The 18,052-nt window shown below is 39.7% G+C and overlaps 2 protein-coding genes across 20 annotated transcripts in view; one reads left to right on the forward strand and one right to left on the reverse strand.

Moving 5' to 3' along the window:
* The window catches only part of ST7 (suppression of tumorigenicity 7), a 248,072-nt gene that overhangs the window by 95,121 nt on the left and 134,899 nt on the right, over window positions 1-18,052 (forward strand). The gene's annotated exons all lie outside the window — the stretch shown is intronic.
* On the reverse strand, window positions 6,280-14,814 carry LOC120102444 (60S ribosomal protein L23a-like). The gene is made up of 3 exons (XM_063286882.1): window positions 14,741-14,814; window positions 13,129-13,218; window positions 6,280-10,643 (listed from the first exon to the last, which is right to left on the reverse strand). Exons 1-3 carry the CDS (start codon window positions 14,812-14,814, stop codon window positions 10,127-10,129), a joined length of 681 nt encoding a protein of 226 aa, XP_063142952.1. The 3' UTR covers window positions 6,280-10,126.

Below are 18,052 nucleotides of genomic sequence, written 5' to 3' on the forward strand. Positions count from 1 at the left end.
TGAACTGCTGCACATGCCTGCAATCCCAGTGTAGGCAGAAACAGAAGGATCCTGGAGGTTTGGTGATCAAACAGTCTACAAGATCTGGTTCATGAAAAGTCCTGTTCTATACAAAATAAGCTATTAAGCCCTCATTTGACTCTGATTTTGACCTCTGGTTTTTACATGCATAAACAATCATCCACATATGAACGCATACATACATATACTATACATAAAAAACAATCAATTTTAAATCAACAACTAAATAAATAACACAGGAATCAATTTCAGTCCAATTGAGTTGACAATAATGATTTACCATCATGTTTCTATGAAAGCAGAGACTGTGTTCATACCTTTGATGTTTTCAGTGCCTAGTGCACAGCAGACCCTCGACAAGTATGTATTTAGCGAATGAACCTATACCAATGACTTCTAAAATAGTAGATCTGTTAAGATATAATTTACACACAACAAAAATATAGTCTAAGATGTTCAAATCAGTGGTTTTCAGTGTGTTCACCGATGTGCGTAAGCATCCTCACTGTCTAACTTTAGAACACGTTCATCACTCCTAGCCCCATGAGCAGCTACCTCTCCTTCCAGTTTGTTACTGTCCCTGCAAATCACCACCCTACTCCATGTCTCTGTGCATTTTTTTCTGGAAATTTCATATAAACAGAATCATGCAATACATGCAAATACTTTTTATTTAGTGTAATGTTTTCAAGGCCTTTCTACACTGCAGCATGTACTGGTGATCTGCTGCATTTTACTGCCAAGTTTTATAAAGGTGTATCACAGTTTGTTGTCTGCTCATCAACTAATGAACATTTGAGTTGCATCTACTCTGTGTTTAATAAAAAAATTCTCTGAAGGCTTTTTTTCCACAAATTTGTATGTTGACATATATTTTTAGTTTTCATGGATTTATACCAAGTAGCAGAATTGGCGGATCATAAGGCAACTTTATTTCTAGTATATGTGTTTATGTGTGATTGTATATGTGTGTACATGTATGTGTATGTGTGAGGATGCATGTGAAGGCCAGAGGGCAACAACAGTGTTTTCTTCAATAGCTCTCATATGTATGTATATATTGAGACAAGATCTTTCACTGAACTCAGAGCTGGCTGATTTGGCTAGATGGTCTGGCTAGCATGTCCCTGGAAACTTCTTGTTTCCACCCCATGCCCAGTCCTAAGATTTCAGGCCCACATTGCTGTGCCTGGGTGATGGGGTTTTAACTTGAGTCCCCATGTTTATGCAGCAAGCACTTTCACAACTGTAATAATTACTTTTCTGTTGCTGTGATAAAACACCATGTCCAGTGCAATTTATGAAAGGCAGGATTTATTTGGGCTTATGGGTCTAGAAGGTCAGACTCCATGTGGCAGAAGGCAGACATAGTGGCCAGAGTGGGATGCTCAAAGCTCATGTCTTGAACTACTAACAGAAAGCAGAAGAGTGAACTGGACATGGTGCAAATTAGATCTTTAGATTTTAGAACCTCCTCCAATATGGCCAAATCTCCTAACCCCCGCCCCCAACAGTGTTATCATCTGGTGACCAAATGTTCAAATATATGACCTTATGGGAGACAGTCTATTTTAAACCACTAGATCAACTCAGCTGTTTCTGCAGTCCTATTTTTAACACTTTGAATAACTTCCAGTTTTTCTAGAGAAGCACACTGATTAAGAACACAACTAGATGCATTTCAGTAGCAAAAAGAATTCCTTTCAGATCTATTCCAGAGGGCGCGGAGGCCCTGGGAAAGAATGAAGTTCAAATTCGAATCCATTAAGGAAAGGTGGGAATTATAGCAAAAGTTATTGGGAGTAGTATACGGTTGTTGCTAATGTGGTCTATCAAGATCCTTGTCAATACTGAAAGATGAAAAGATTAATAAGAGATCCAGAAGTCGAGACCTTGCTGGGGAGAGGAACCTGGCTTGATTGTTTAAGGAGATTTTTTTTTTTAAAAACCTGGCACAGACATTGAGGTATTAGCTTCACATGTCTAGGCAAGGAGGCTTACATTTGAGGCTCTTAAATTCTACACAATGATGTTTTGTTCAGTGTCTAGCATTACTGGTTGACTTGGTATAGATAACTTGGGATGTAAGCTTTTCCTTAATGCTGGTAAAGCTACCTCATTTCTTCCTTCCTTCTTTCCTTCTTTCCTTCCTTCCTTCCTTCCCTTACTTTACTTTCTTCCTTTCCTTTTATTTTACTTTTGTTTAGATCTATATGGTATATTTGTCAAGCCTAATACTTTATGGAAATCTAATCCATAAAGTGTAAGGGCAACACCAACTATTATCTACTTCACAGTTTATAACACCGATCACAGTTACAGCACTGTGTCTTGCCCTGTGACTTTTTGACTTTCTTTCCCTTTCTTTTTCCTCTTTTAGTTTCTCTTTTTCCTTTTCTTCATGTGCCAATGGCTCCCATATAGTACGAAGTGTTTCCAGTTCAGTTACCTATCCCAGTCACTGAAGCATAGTGTATGGTGCTTAATTAATGAGCAACTACTAAATGTGATTTTAACTTTCTCCCAAAGTATTTCATCCTGTAGTTTTGTACCTAACCCCCACCCACCCACAGTGTAGCATTTGCCTTTAGCTAATCCAATTCAGATTGATTTTAGTAACTTAACAATGCTCCCTGTTGTGGGGACCAGAGAACCCAGTTGTTACTCACTTAGAAAAATGAAGGCTGGTGAGAGACAGAGCTTGACTCTCACCAGTGTTAACTTTTCCTAAGCACGAGGACCTTACAAATACTAGTTCTGACTGTGCACAGTTCTAGCAAAGAAAGCAGAGTCAATAATGACAGCTGCTTGGCTTACGTTAACATTCGTGGTGCACGCATTTCCCTTACATGTCACTTGTTCTATGTGTTTGATATGCTGTTTTGCCCTTCACTTTGGAAATGGTGATTTTGGAGGGTGTGGACAGAAAGCAGCTGGGGAAGGATGAATACCCAGAACCCAGGCCAGGACTAGCATACTGACGCAGATCTTCTGAGGTGTGTCGAAAAGAAAAGGCCTGTGGGGTGGGAGGGCCGCCTTGCATTGGCAGGAGGTGCTTGGCCTCAGGAAGCTGCACTTTGCTTTTAGGCTGCCAGATGCTTCAAGCCAGATGTCTAAACACAATGAAAACAAAACAAAATGATTCTCACATGTTTAGTTGTTCTAAAAAATCTACCAGGAATTTTTAAAGTTTAGAATATTGATAATTCTCCTTGATGATATTCCTTTGTTTGATACCTGGCATCCTAATTTTAGAATAAGAGTATATGTATTAATTCCAGACAATATAAACATAATTATCACTTAGTAGAGGATTTTTCAAATTCATATTTCCTAGAGGAATAATTACTTGGTGCAATTATATGGATTTGAATGGAGAAAAGCATTGATATTAATGCCTTCTTTAAAATGTGCTGTGTATCATCAAGTGTTGAAGGTCTCTTTTGAGGGATTTCATCTGGTATTGTTGCATAGCCTCCAAACAGTTTCCATAGAGATTCTGCAATAGAGGAACCAGGAAGAGACTACATTAGATTTGAAGTCTGTATGGAAGAGGAACTACTAGGAAGGTAAAGCATGTGTGTGTGTGTGTGTGTGTGTGTGTGTGTGTGTGTGTGTGTGTGTTGACAGGATGGATACAATTAAGGTATATTTTATACATATGAAAATGCAGAAGTGAAATCCACTATTCTATATAATTACTATGTCCTGACAACAAAAATAAATGTACAAAACGATAATGACCTATGTCATAACAGCTAAGTATTTTTACTCATTTCAACTAGAAGCCAAATTCCATTAGTCATGATCTACTTGGTAATAGATATCTTGATTTCAGAAATGCTGGGCTCTTCCAAAATCGTGTTGTGTACTTCGTGTTGTTTTCTCTTAGAAAAACTTTTAGTTTGCACTTATTTACTCTTGATTATTTTTTCTAGACATCTTATTGGAGAACTCAGATTTTGAAGCTAACTGCAGAACATTATATTGGCTTGGACATGAGAGGCAATGCTAAGTCCCATTGACAGCTTCGTCTAGGCTTGTGAGCCAGCAGTTTAATCATCACCCATTGAGGCTGTTTGATTTGTCACTTCTTGGGTTCTCTCCAGGAAGAGCTAATTCCTTCTGGTAGGGCAAGGCTAGTGGGTGGGAGCCAGGATTGGGAAAGAAATAAAGCCACTTATTCTACTCCAGCTTCAAATGGGGGTGATGTTCAGCTTGTCAGTCAGGTCAGGCCCAGAGTCCAAACTAACTTACCAACATGAGGTATAATCAGAACACAGAAGAGGGAGTCTGAGACAAGGAAAGGGGACCATGTGAACTAACAGTTCTGGGCTCACAGATCTAAAAGTCTAGCCTGACTGAAACAGGAATGCTGGGCTTCTGAGGCAGTGATGCAGTTTCTGCAAAGGCATGGAGTAGAAGTAGGTGACTGCAATGACTTCTGGGAGAAGACATGAAAGAAAGTCAACAGTGAAAGGAAGAAATCAACAAGCTATTCAGCCCTTTCTGTTCACCTCCCACAATCTGATACTGGGGAAAGTAAACACATCCAAAAACACACTATGAGCAAGTTTGACAAAATGAGTGTGAACTTAAATATATCTGTGCATGCCTGATTAGTACACCATGTATAAGTGAGGACACAATCGCTCCAAGGGATGGTTGACAGTAAGGGTTTGATTGTGGATGTGAGGGAGAATACAGCCAAAGGCATCTGGAAGAATCCTGAGCAGGAAGAGAAAGCAGTCGAGTAAACATGGCCACCCGATGGAACCAGGCCACAACAGGAGAGAGGACGGGGAGAGAGAAGAGAAGAGAGAGCAAACAGAAGAAAGGGCTAAGAGAGGGGACTGAGACCCAAAAGAGTTCCTGTCAGAAATGTCAGGGTTATCTAGGAATGAGAAGCTGGGGAAGGAAAGCCCGTGAGCTGAGTTTAGGGTAGAGAGCAGGTGAGAAGAGCTGAGAGGAGCCGGAAGTGCTGAGTGAGCCTGGAAGCCGGCACACACTCTGGTGTGCTAGTAGGCACCACAGTTAGCCATCTGTCCCAAGTTTCTTTTGGACCTGACACACTAGACTCATTTGATACAGGGTGATAATAAACTTTGCATTAATAAGACCTTGGTAGATTAACTTCTTACATCTTCGTAATACCGTCAGGCAAAGTTCAGGAAAACAGTATTAGGCAACATAGACAAGTTTTCTCCTCACTGCTTAGGTGTGGCTCAAGGGTGAGCTGATGGCCCGTTTGCCCGCATGGAGCAGAGCTGTGACTAACACCACTCTGCGTACTTCTTTACAGTCTTCCAGACTGATTTCAAATGAGTCAACATTGCAGCCGAATGAGCTGTGAGAAGGCCTCACAGTTTGGCTTCCTAGTGAGTTTATTACTAGTAAGACTAGCTAACCTTCTTTAGCTTAATTCCAAGAAACTGAACATTTAGAATTCTTCCTGGAAGAGGAGGGTGATACCAATGAGAAGTGAATCTGATCAATTGTTATTTCTTCCTAAGCATTTTTATGAAGACTAAAGATGAAAATAATTACCTAAAATATCATAAGTCCATTAAAATATATTTTTGATAGAGAATTATACTAATGACTGGTATCCTCCACGCTGTTTAAGTCCCCATTGTCCATAGCCTATAATTTGTATTTTGAGCAGGTATTGCATACCACTGAATTCCTCAGGCTGATAGGATTTGCTTTGTCCTGTGGCAGAAGTCATACCTATGAGAATAAAAAGGCCGAAGAGGATGAGATGGTTGAAATGAGAGTCAGGGCTATAAGTTAAGACATTTAGACTAATTGGAAGGCTGAGGGGTTTAGACTCCTTGGAGAGGAGTCATGCCATCCCCCTCCCACCAGAAGCCCATTCCTTGCAACTCTTGGAGCAGCAAGGAGTCCCATCATGCATTGCACTCCTGTCACTTTGTGCTACTTCATGCTCCCAGGAGCTGTCTGCAGGGTGAGGACAGACCCGCAGGTTCCACTTTCTCATTTCCCTGTCCTTAGAGGGTTCCAGAGCCATGCTGCACACAGCACAGGGCAGTGAGGATCAATCAGAACGTCTCATTTTAAAGCAGTTTGTGAAACAAAGAAACAAAAATAGACTTGGTAAGTTGATAGCAAACTGGAAATAGAGCTCTCTTGCCCAAACTGTCATTAACTCAGTAACTAACCAAGATACCTATTCAGAAATTAGCTAATCTATTATGTGTATGTGTGCATTTACTCCAAACTCTATGCAGGCTTTCTATTAAGGATTCTGATTAATTTCTAAACATTGTCTTACTTCCTTGTAACACCCTTTGAGAAAGGTGGAAGCATCAACTGCACATTTATGACTAGCTGTGGCTATGCACAAATCTATTCAAGAGCCTAAAGGACTGCCTGAAAGCAGAGGGGATGTGCCTTCCAGGGACCTGCAGCTCTGCTTTTACAGTGCTGTGAGCATGCTGCAGCCTGGCTCTGTGGTATAAGCCATAAACATTCTGGACGAGTTGCCCTGTGTGTAACAACTTAAGAGTTGATGACATGCGGCCAAAAGGACAATACTTGTTATTGTAGGTAGCACGTGGGCCTGCTTCTTTTGAAGCAAATCTGAAAAAATGCACGTTCTTGAGCTTTTGGATTTTGTAATCTCTGAGGGAAGTGTCACACTGTAGGTTGGGAAAGATACTGATTTATAGGACAGTTTTTAGGAGTTCACACAAACTTGTAAACTATTAGTTTAATGCCTGTGCTGATTTATCATTTATTGTAGGGCGAAAAAGAACTTTACACTCTGAACACTTCAACTTTTTATAAGAAAAGTTGACATGGAGTTATGAAATGATTGACTCGGGAGATAGTCAGCCTTGACCATTTCTTCCTAGGCAATAGCATGCATGTCACGTGACTGCAAGGGTCACACAGAACAAAGGACACTTAGCTGTGGGTATAGACATGGTACAGTTGGTACAACTCTGACGTAGAATTTGAAGTGTAGTTTGTAGCTCTATAATGTTGAAAAGATATAACCAAGGACTGAACTTGGTGCCATGGGCTTGGAATGATGGCTACTTCAGAGGCTGAGTCAGGAGGATGGCGAGTTCAAAGCCAGTTCAGGCTACCCAGTGAGTTCAAAGGCAGCCCAAACAGTTTTTTGAGACCCCATTTAAAATAAAAATAAAAAGATTGCTGGACTGTAGCCCTGTGGCCGGGTGCTTAGATGTTAGGTTTACTCTCTGGTACCACAGAAAGGAAGAAAAAAAATCGCAGCAGGACAGTTCTACAGCTTAACAGTAGAGTAGGACAAAGGGACCATGTTCACGTCTCCACGGCTTTCACTTAGGAGAATACTGGTTTAGGTGTGCTATCCTTACGGCAATGCAGATTTGATATACTTACTGAGTCCTCCTGTGAGTACTGTGAACCCACGTTGCTGTGCTGCTCTCTTTTCACTCCAGTCACCCCACTATTACCACTTTACTAACACATACATACACACACACACACACACACACACACACACACACACACACAAACACACACACACACACACACACACACACACACACACACACACACACACACACACACACACTTGCAGTGAACAGTGCTACTTAAAGCCCAGAGTGAGACAGAAACTCATGCCCAGCTGGTTGGGGATGAATGGCAGCGACATGGTGTGAGCAGGGTGCTCTCCATCAGGGTCACTCCCGCTATTAGGAAGCTTGAAAGAGACCAGAACAAAGAGTCCTGGTTGCACAGTGCTTTTCTGGAGGGTGAGGTTTGAATTAGCATATGCAGAACACTTCAAGACAATGAACGTCCAGTCTGTTAATTGTCTAGTGTGGATTCTCCCTTAGCCTTTCGTCTGCCTTGTAATTAGCTGTGGCTCAGTAGTGAAGTCATGACACAGGCCACAGTAGCACTGAAGGAAGGGGACCTTGCTTGGGGTGGGTGACAGTGCTCAGTGCATATTAAATCAGTTGCTGGCTTCATAAGTGCTTCTTTTTCTGGCTTTGGAACAGCAGTTAGGTTCCTGAATAGATCTCCGTGGCATCCATATGTAGTACTAAAAGTAAGGAGACAAAGAGCTCTGAAAGACTGTGACTGTGACTGGAAATGAATGTTTGTTTCCACAGAGACACCTATGTTGATTTTCTCTTCTGTTCTAGAAAAACCAGGAAGGTCTTTTTCTAGCCATTGTTGTTTTGTTTGTTCTGTTAGATTACTTTTTTAATAGTCTTCTTTTAAACTAAGTCTAAGTGTTCTTTTAAAACTTTCTTCACAAGCTTGCTCCAGAAAATGACTTAGTGCTGTACCTTCACACCTTTGGGTGTTGTGTGAGTTTTTAAATTTGGATTTACAGATAATGCATATATAGCTAGGTTTTGTGAATATTGGGGGTAAATATGTGCACACACCCACTATTATCTCCTCAAAATTAATTCTTAGGTATGTAGAGATTGTCAAAGAATAGCAGAAAAGGGCGAAGTTCTGGGACTCAGAAGTAGATGAGCAGGAGCTCATCAGATTTAGAGCATGATCTTAGTAGATACATTTTAGAGCCCTAAACTCCAGGCTTTATTTTAAATGGGTGGTATCCTATCATTACACCTTCTAGATTTAGTGCAATGCTGTTTGTGCTTGAGAGATGTCTGTTAGTACATTTTCATATGGCCCTATTTATTCCACTGTGTTTTTCTGTTCCTGCATTGTTCAGAACAGAGGCTGCCATCCCCAAACTAAACACAGTAAAAAATGCACCCCAGATCAGGTTCATGAAATGCTCAGAGGTAGATGGAAAGGATCTGACCATGTTCCAACATGCTTTCAATTTCTTTGTTTTAGCAGAGAAAAATATATTGTTTCATAGTAACAGGAAAACATAAAACACAGGGATACTATCTCAAATATTGATAAAAACAATAAATTTACAATTTTATAAACAGAGTAGCTTTACTTTTCCTTAGTCCATAGTAGGTCCTGACATGGCCTTAGGAACCCTGGCTATTCTTCCTCAAATTCATTGCATGCAGGATGGTAATCTGTAGGAGGCATGCTTGACTGTTTGAATTATTTACCTTTTTAATGGTTTGGATCCAGGAAATGGCTTGTATCTGTATCTGTCCAACTTATTAAAGTTTTCTAGCCTATTGACTATTATTCCCTTTCGACTGAAACGTGTTGTAGAAATTGTTTTAATGTTACTTGTAGCAGGCATTTTATTCCTCTCATCCATCTTCTGCTGATATAAATACATCTGAGTCAGCAACTCTCATACTTTGTCTTTTTTTTTTCTTTTTAGCTAGCTTGTCTATGTAGCCCAGTCTAGCCTGAACTTGTGATCCTCCTGCCTCTGTCCTTGAATCCCTGAGATTATAGGCGAGTCCACATCTGGTGACTTTTATAATGTGGATAACTCCATGGGTCTCTTTATTTTCAATTGGTTTTCATTTAGCTGGACATTATTTTTTCTTAGAATTTATGTTTTGCCATAATGAAATGAGGGACAGAGGTGGAGTAGGAGTGACCGTATAGTACTGTAACTATACAACATTGTTCTAGAAATTGGAGTTCTTTAAAATTATAAAGAGATAAGTTTAGTTTTGCAGTATTTTCAGACTTAGTACTTGGTATGTTAGACTTTCATAGTTTCTGTTAGACAAACAGAACTCATAAGATTATAAGTGAGGAGAGAGGGAGGGAATGAGGAGTTGCCTTGCAAGATTGTGGGGCTGTCTAGGCATAGCTTAAGTGAGCAAGGCAGGCCGTTGGCAAGGATGGAGTAGAACACTTGGTGCAAGCTGAAGCTCTTACTTACAGGTGAGTTTCTTACCAGCAAAGCCTATTATAAGTGATTTCAACTGATTGAATTAGGGCAACCGAGGCTATCCAGGATAATCTTTACAGTTGATTATGTGCTATAATTATATCTTCTCAAAAAACATAAGCAGTGTTTGTAGCAGACAAATGAATTCGTTTCATTCATCCTTTTACTAATACAGATAAATCTGAGCAGGCAAGTCTTATGCTTTTTTAAAGATAGTTTTTCTTTTCTTTTTTTAATGGTAAAAAAAAAGTGTATATTTAGAATTAACCATCTGGACTCATTTTAGATGATCCCAATCTTGTTGGCACCATCTAGAGCACCATAACCAGGAGCCGAGTGAACATACGCCTTCTCTCCGTCAGGCCGTATCAGGGTATTGATTTTGGCCACATCAATGTCATAGAGTTTCTTCGTGACCTGTTTGATCTGGTGCTTGATGTTCTTGACATCCACAATGAACACAAGCGTGTTGTTGTCCTCTATTTTCTTCATGGCTGACTCGATGGTCAATGGGAATTTGATGATAGCATGGTGATCAAGCTTGTTTCTCCTGGGTGCACTCTTTCGAGGATATTTTACCTGCCTCTGGAGCCGCAGGGTCTTAGGCTGCTTGAAAGTGGGTGACATTTGGATCTTCTTCTTTTTGTGGCTGTGGACACCTTTCAGCACTGCCTTCTTAGCTCTCAAGGCCTTCGCTTTGGCTTCCGCTTTGGGAGAGGCAGGAGTTTCCTTCTTAGCGTTCTGAACTTTCTTGGTGGAAGGGTAAGATAGTTTTTCTATGTAGACCAAACTACATAATCTTATGTTTAGCTAAATACTGGGGAGAAGTAGTCCAGTTCACCATGAAAAGTCACCATCTTAGTATTTTAATATCTAAGCCAGCTCTAAATTCATAAAAAGCTATCAGCATTATTAATGTTAAACCATGTCTTATCTATGAAAACAAAACCCAGAAATACTAAATTTGATGACAGGGCTGGTATCTAACATATAAACTATTTTATAGAAATAGAATATATATATATATATTAGGATATAATGTAATATAATATAATGTATATTAGTATTACTACTTATCACAGCTAAAAACATTATAAAGTACCTAAGGCTGCAATTACAACTATCTTTTTAGTTGAGGAATGGCAGAGTCATTGGAACGCACTGATTTCCTAATAGCAGTTAAAGGGAAATGCTTTTTAACTTTGTGCATTCAAACTGTTGCTCATAGCTCCCCTAAGGTAGCACAGGGTGTTTTTTGGTTCTGGTTTCTGTCACTAAGGTACATTAGTAGAAAATACTAGCGATGTGTTGGTTTACTTACTATAAACCAGGAGTCAGCACATTCTTTTGGTAAAGGGTCATATGACAAGCTCTTTTAGCTTTGTAAGATTTTCAGTTTCTGTCAAAATGTTTCAGTCTTTTTGTCTCAGTTAAAACAAATCAAAACAACTTGTAGAGAAACCATTTAAAAGGAGGAAAGCTTCACGTAACTCATGGTTTTAGAAGGAGTGCTTTTGGAAGCGAATACCCTTGTCTCTGGAACTCAGTGAAGCAAAACATCATGGTGGCAGTTATGAAGGGCAGAGTTGCTCCCTTCATGGCAAACAGAAAACAGAGGTAGTGTAACAGAAAGGAGCACAGTAAGCTATACCCTTCGGCACATGTCCTCAGTGACTCTATTCTGAAAAGTGCACCCACCTCCTCACAGCTCAGAGATAGTCAGTGCCCTTGGATCCTTTCTTCCTCACAGCCCTGATTAGCTGGAAATCAGGCCTTCAACACAAGAGCTTCTGAGGTGGCTGTGGGGATACTTTATATACACAATTATTTAACTCAGTGGTTCTCAACCAGTTGGTTGCGACGCCATTGGCAAACCTCTACCTCCAAAAATATTTACATTATGATTTAAAGCAGTAGGAAAATTACAGTTCTGAAGTAGCAACAACAAAATTTATATTTGGGGGGAGGGTCACCACAAGATGAGGAACCGTATTAAAGGATTTGTAGCATTAGGAAGGTTGAGAACCACAGATTTAATTCCTCTGTTTTAAAGCCTAAAATCAGCCAGACATGATCTGTGGGTGTTTATAAAACTCCACTTGCTAATTAACATGGGCAGTTTGCTGGAGTTTCAGTTTGGTGTCTGCTGCTTGTTATGCTTATGCCAGATGCTTATAGTGACAGAGTGTGGTGATTTGCATGAGAATAGCCCCATAGGCTCATGTGGTTGAACACTTTGTGGACATGTTTGGGAAGGATTTGCAAGGTGTAGCTTCATTGGAGGAGGTGTGGCACTAGCCCTTGGTTTTGAGATTTCAAAGACTCCTACCAGATTCCTAGTATTTTCTTTCTCTCTCTGCCTCTGGGTTGTAGATTAAGATGTGAGGTCTCAGCTATTCCTGCCACCATTATGAACCCTAAGCCATTGTAGTAGTTTGAATGAGAATGACGTCCATGGGCTCACATATTTGAATGCTTGGTCTTCAGTTGATGGAACTGTTTGGGAAGGATTAGGAGGTGTAGCCTTGTTGAAAGAAGTGTGTCATTGTGGGTGGGCTTTACTGCTTCAAAAGCCCATGCCATTTCCAGTTAACTTTTTCTCTGCCTCATACCTATTAATAAAGATGTAAGCTCTCAGCTCCTATTCCAGGGCCATGTCTGCCACTGCCATGTTTCCTATCATGATGGTCATGAGCTTATTGGCGCTGTAAGTCCCCAGTAAACTTTTCCTTTTATAAGCTGCCTTGGTAATGGTGTCTCTTCACAGATTGGAAAAGTGACAAAGTGTGGTGAAACAGTAAACCCCACTAAATACTTTGTTCCATAAATTGTTTTACTCACTTTTTTTGTCCCAGCATTAGAAAAGTAGCTAAGATAAGGGCTATATTTTATCATGATTTATATGTTAGCAGTTGATCAACTACTTATTGAATGGCATCTGCTTTTGGTATTTTTCATAAGGAGGACTATGAAGAAATGAGAACAAGTATAAGAAGAGGGAAGTAATCAATCCTGTTAGATTAAAAGTATTTTATTTGGAATTTTTAGCAAATATTATATGATATACATTTTATGTATTATATGGTTATATAATCTTTTCTGTTATATATACACAAACATGTACATTCCCTCAATCCCCAAAGAAAACAACAGGACTTATTTCTGGTTTTGTCTGAGCACAAACATAGACCAGGTGCTAAGATCTTCTTGTAAGCAAACAGAAACCTAAGGTTAGCTAATGTTTCAGTTTCATGGCCTGCGGTCTCCTTCTGTCTTCTCTTTACTCATTATTGATAATGATAGTGATGATGATGACGATGATGACAGTGATGACAATGAGGACGACGATGACGACGATGATGATAGAAAGGGGCCTGGGTATAGACAATTACCTATTTGGTAAAACATCATGCCTCTAAACACTTAATACAGGACAATGTTATAACACTTGCTCAGAATGTATATCTTCTGGGTTCAATTGCCAGCACTGCAGGGAAAAAAATAGACACCTGAATGCTTGAATTTGTGATTCTGAATTCACCAGCAGAAATTGTACTTTCTGCTCTAATATTATGCAGTGAATTTCTGGTATAGGTCTGAAGCCAGGAGATCTTTTTAGTCCTTGGGAAAAAGAGTTTATAATGACATAATCTCTGAGTATTAATTTCCCGTTTATCAGTTTGGTCATTAATCCATGGAGTCCTGTACTTCTCAGAAGGGCAATCAGGGTGGTGGTGTAGCACATCACGTTAGCCCACATTCTAAACAGTGTCATCTGGGACGCAGACTAGAGATGTGCTTGCCCAGGAAAGGAAGAGCAGGAGGTGGAAAGGTGATCTTAATATGGAAATATGTGACCACATGGTTATGTTCAGCATTTGTACAAATCTACAAGACCTGCTTTTGAATGCACCTTGTGGGGAAACCCCCAGAACAGAGATCCAGAGGGTGAAGCCCTTAGAATAGAGATTCAATGGGAGGAAAGCTCAGAGTAGGGATCTAATGAAAGAAAAGCTCATAACAGTGATCCAGTGAGAGGAAAGCTCACAACAGTGGTTGGGATTCAGCCTTCACAGTAGATTTGCCTAAATTTATATGCTGGGTCTGCTCCCTCCCAGCTGTGTGTCTTTGAACAATGAGTGACTGGGACTTGAGTTTTCTTATCTGTAAAAATGGCAGGGTAATGAGTGGGTGTTTCCTGAAGTTCTTGTTAGTATTGCTGCCACTCGGTATTATTTGGGGGAGGAATAAAAATGTTAGGGTCATTGACCTTTTAGCCATTTAGAAATTACATTCATAACAATTTTCTAATTCCGGAACACAGATGGACTATACTTTTTTTTCTAGTGTGGTAGGAGAGAAACACATCTCATCTCCTTACTTTAATAAATCTGATCAGAGCAAATGGACTTCCCCTTCAATGGCTGGTTTTAGAACAGTAGGTTCCTATTTTCTGTTGTTTGTCTGTGTCCGCCTATGTCACGCAGCATCATTCACAGTAATGGATCCTAAGAGCCTCAGAAGTGGGAGACAGGCACACACCCACAATGGGAGAGGAAAAGGAGAAACAACAAATTAAAAGGCAAATGACACATTGGATAACTGATGCTGTAATAGAAAAACAAGTAGTTACTTCATATGCAATTTTAGGTTTAAATGCAGTTTCCAGAGCTAGAGAGACAGCCCAGTTGTTAAGAGCACTTTCTGCCTGTCCAGAAGCCCTAGGTTCAGTTGCCATGGTGACTTACAGCCACTCCAGTTCCAGAGGACCCAATGCCCTTTTCTGAACACAGGTGCCAGGCCTGCACATGGCACACATACACACGTGCAGGCACAACACTTATAGGTATATAAATCTTAAAAATTTAAAACAAAAAAGCAAGCAAGGAAACAAACAGAGCCACACTTCCCTCCAGCTCCTTCAAGTTCAGTTTTCCTGAACATTTCTTTGCAATGAGGTTCTTGTTCATTTTCTCTACAGGTGTGGGCCTGTCTCATAGTCTCATCGTTTATAAATCTAATTTTGCCTATAACAAAGCCTGAGAAATAGTCTTCAAATAGTTCAGATGTTTTGTGTCTGCTTTTCATTTTTGAAAGATATTTAAACCAGAGTTATACCGTGTTGTGTAATATGTCTCTTCACTTGTTTCCTTTCCTGTTACTGAACAGGATTTATGATTTTTACATGAATGATCCTTCTTGGCTATGTAATTGCCTAGGACACTAAACAATTCTGTGTATTTGGTATAATGGTTATTTTTTCTGTAACCTAATACTCTGTGCCCCTTGTATTTTCTCCATCAACAAATAGCAGATAGAAAAGAAGGTTGCAGTAAATTTTTCTTTAGAGCAAATTGCATGGAGCAGATAATGGCTACCCTTGTTCTTACATAGAAAATATCTTGTTACAATTCTGTAAATAGGAGCTGGAGAAATAGTTCTGTGGGTAAGATTCTCAGCACCCAGGTGGCTGCTTACAACTATCTGTGGCTCCAGTTCCAGGGGAACCCTTATCCACACATACTTGCAGGCAAAGTAACAGAGAAGTAAAAAAATTCTGTAAATAAAAATCAGAAAGAAAGTGAAAATTCAAACTAAGAAAATTGTATCAACTGAGGCAGATAAAAGGTTAATGCACTTACTAAGGAAAGCTGTTATAGATTAGTGACCTTCTAGGAGGAGAAACAGACACGCCGCACACACCCGGAGTACATAGACCAATACGCATGAAAACTCAGTACACTTGGAAATTCTCCTTTCTTTCAGTTTGAAGTGGTGGGTATTCTCAGTACAGAAAAGTTAGCAGCCACTCAAATTTCCAGCAGTGGAAATGTTTACACAAATTAGACAAGATCTTCAAAGGGAAACATTATTATCAAAACAGTATTTTCAGAGAATATTTAATGAAATTAGAACATGGTGACAAAATGATCTTAAATAAAAAGAAAAAAAATGAGTGTTACTAGCAGGGAATGAAAGGCTCCATTTCTTACAGTGCCCACATGCCTGTCCAATTACTAGTGCTGTCTCTGTGAGAGCCACTTCGTTTATCTAGACGTACAGTAAGATAAAGGACCGAGAGACAGAGCAGCATCCCAGTGTGCAGATATCAGCCTTCAGCGCTAATGATGGCCTTGCTGGAGGGCCAGAGTCACTTAGCTTCTGTGCATGGTGATGAAATGCTGAGATCAGCTCAAGGTAAGGTCACTTAGAGCCTGTGTGATCCACACTGAGGCATCCCCTTGTTCTCAGACCCAGAGGCTACTCAAGCACAGCCTGCCCTCCACCAGATCATTTCAGAAGAGCTGCTGAACGTAGAAAACTCACCAGCAATGCCAGCTTGGACACTGCCTCCGTTTGTCTCTTCAGACATTCTATAGTTTTTCAGAGAAGAGATATGATCAAGGAAAAACAGAACAGTCCATAGGGTAGGGGAGCTATGTTTAAATCAAGTTTTAGCAATCTAACAGCTGGGTGTACGTGGGTCACTGAACTTGGTAAACCTCAGTTTTTATCCCTTTATAATGCTAACTGTAGGTGGGCTGTCTTGGGTGGTCAGATGACAAAAACTATAACTGAAACGTGTAAGCAAGTGTCTGGCACATGGTGACATTCAGTAGATGGTCAGTAAACATTAGCCATGTCTTTTCTCTAGAATTTGTGTTGAATGGAAATGATATAAAATTGTGCCCCAATAAGATGCCTTTTTTTGACCCTACTAAAGAAGAAACTGTTCAGTTTGTTATTGTCCCATCTATCTGTTTTTCTTGTGCTGTTTTGTTATTGATGTCATATCCAAAATAGATTATGCATTCCAAGGTCCCAAAGAATAGCCCTTGTACTTTTTCCTAGGAGTTTCAATTCTCTGGCATTGTGGTAGCTTTGAATGTATTTATAATAAACTCAGAATTACCCAGAATCCACCAGTGTTACATTAAGCCAAGAAACCAAAGCACTTCTCTGAGGTATGAGTTAACCAAGAGCAAGCCCAGATTTTTCTGTACTCCCCTCTCCAAATGTCTTTGGTTATTTCTGTTCATCTGTTGTATTAGTCCGAGTCTGAGCCCCCCTCATGGCTGTCTTGTGAATCTTTCTATGTGTCTGATCCTGTGTTTCTGTCCCTAACAGGAGACTTTGTTTTCTCTTTTATTGAATAGCACAGAAAGTATAACATGGAGAAGGAGTGGGGGGTACTTTGTAGATACCATTTACAGAATTTTAAAAGGAATTAACTTACTTCAGTTGACCCAGTTATCAAACAGTATTACAAACATCATTGTTTGTCAAGCTATTTCTATATGTTGCATTCAACAATCATAGTGGGTTTTATAAGAACACTTTCAGCTTCTATTTGCTATTTTCAGCAAATGCTTATCATAGCACACATATTGCTCTGGGTCAGGGCGTATGGAAGGCTACATAATTTAAGGTTACACTTATACATTAACTTAAGTTGTAAAAGTTGATTCCATGGGAAATCTGAGGAATGTTTGGTTGGATATTACTGTTCTTCTAAAGGCAGGTTAAATGAAGAGGCTGAGTACACAGTAGGAGAGAGTGGTCTAAGTGACTTTCAAGTTTATTTTCAACTCTAGCTATGAAGTCCATTACAAGTCCTAATCTCCATGAATGTAAGAGGCATTTTTATCATAGTACATAGTCACCAAAAACATTTATTGGAAATACCCTTTCTCAATGTTCATAAAAGCCATTGGATGTGATAGATGGATTAATTCTAAGCTCTCTGTCTGAATATCTGTTTTCATGTCCAAGCTGCATTGTTTAAACAGCATAGTAGCATATTTTTACTTTAGCCAATGTCATACCCCATGCTTAGTTCTTCTCTGTGCAGGTAGTGTTGGTTGTACAGGATTATCATTTTTATTTTTTACTATAGTTCTAGTCAATCTCCTACCATTGTAAAAGATTTGGTTGGGGCTATTTTCATAGTGATGAAATGTTTTATATTCCATACCCCATGTCTGAATACTCATTCATAATATTAGACAGGCACCTTCTGAGTTTGCGCTGCAGAATTTCTTACTGTGAGGTTAACTGACAAGTCAACTTAATGATAGTGGCTTCCTTAACCTGGGGCTTTAGCCAACTGTTTACCCATCTCTAAAACACCTCCTGCCTTATGTGCTAATTAAGTATACACGATTTGTTTCTTTTGTCACAGATGAATTGATCACATCCCAGTGAGGG

This window comes from Rattus norvegicus, chromosome 4, assembly GCF_036323735.1.
Source record: "Rattus norvegicus strain BN/NHsdMcwi chromosome 4, GRCr8, whole genome shotgun sequence".
Taxonomy (NCBI): domain Eukaryota; kingdom Metazoa; phylum Chordata; class Mammalia; order Rodentia; family Muridae; genus Rattus; species Rattus norvegicus.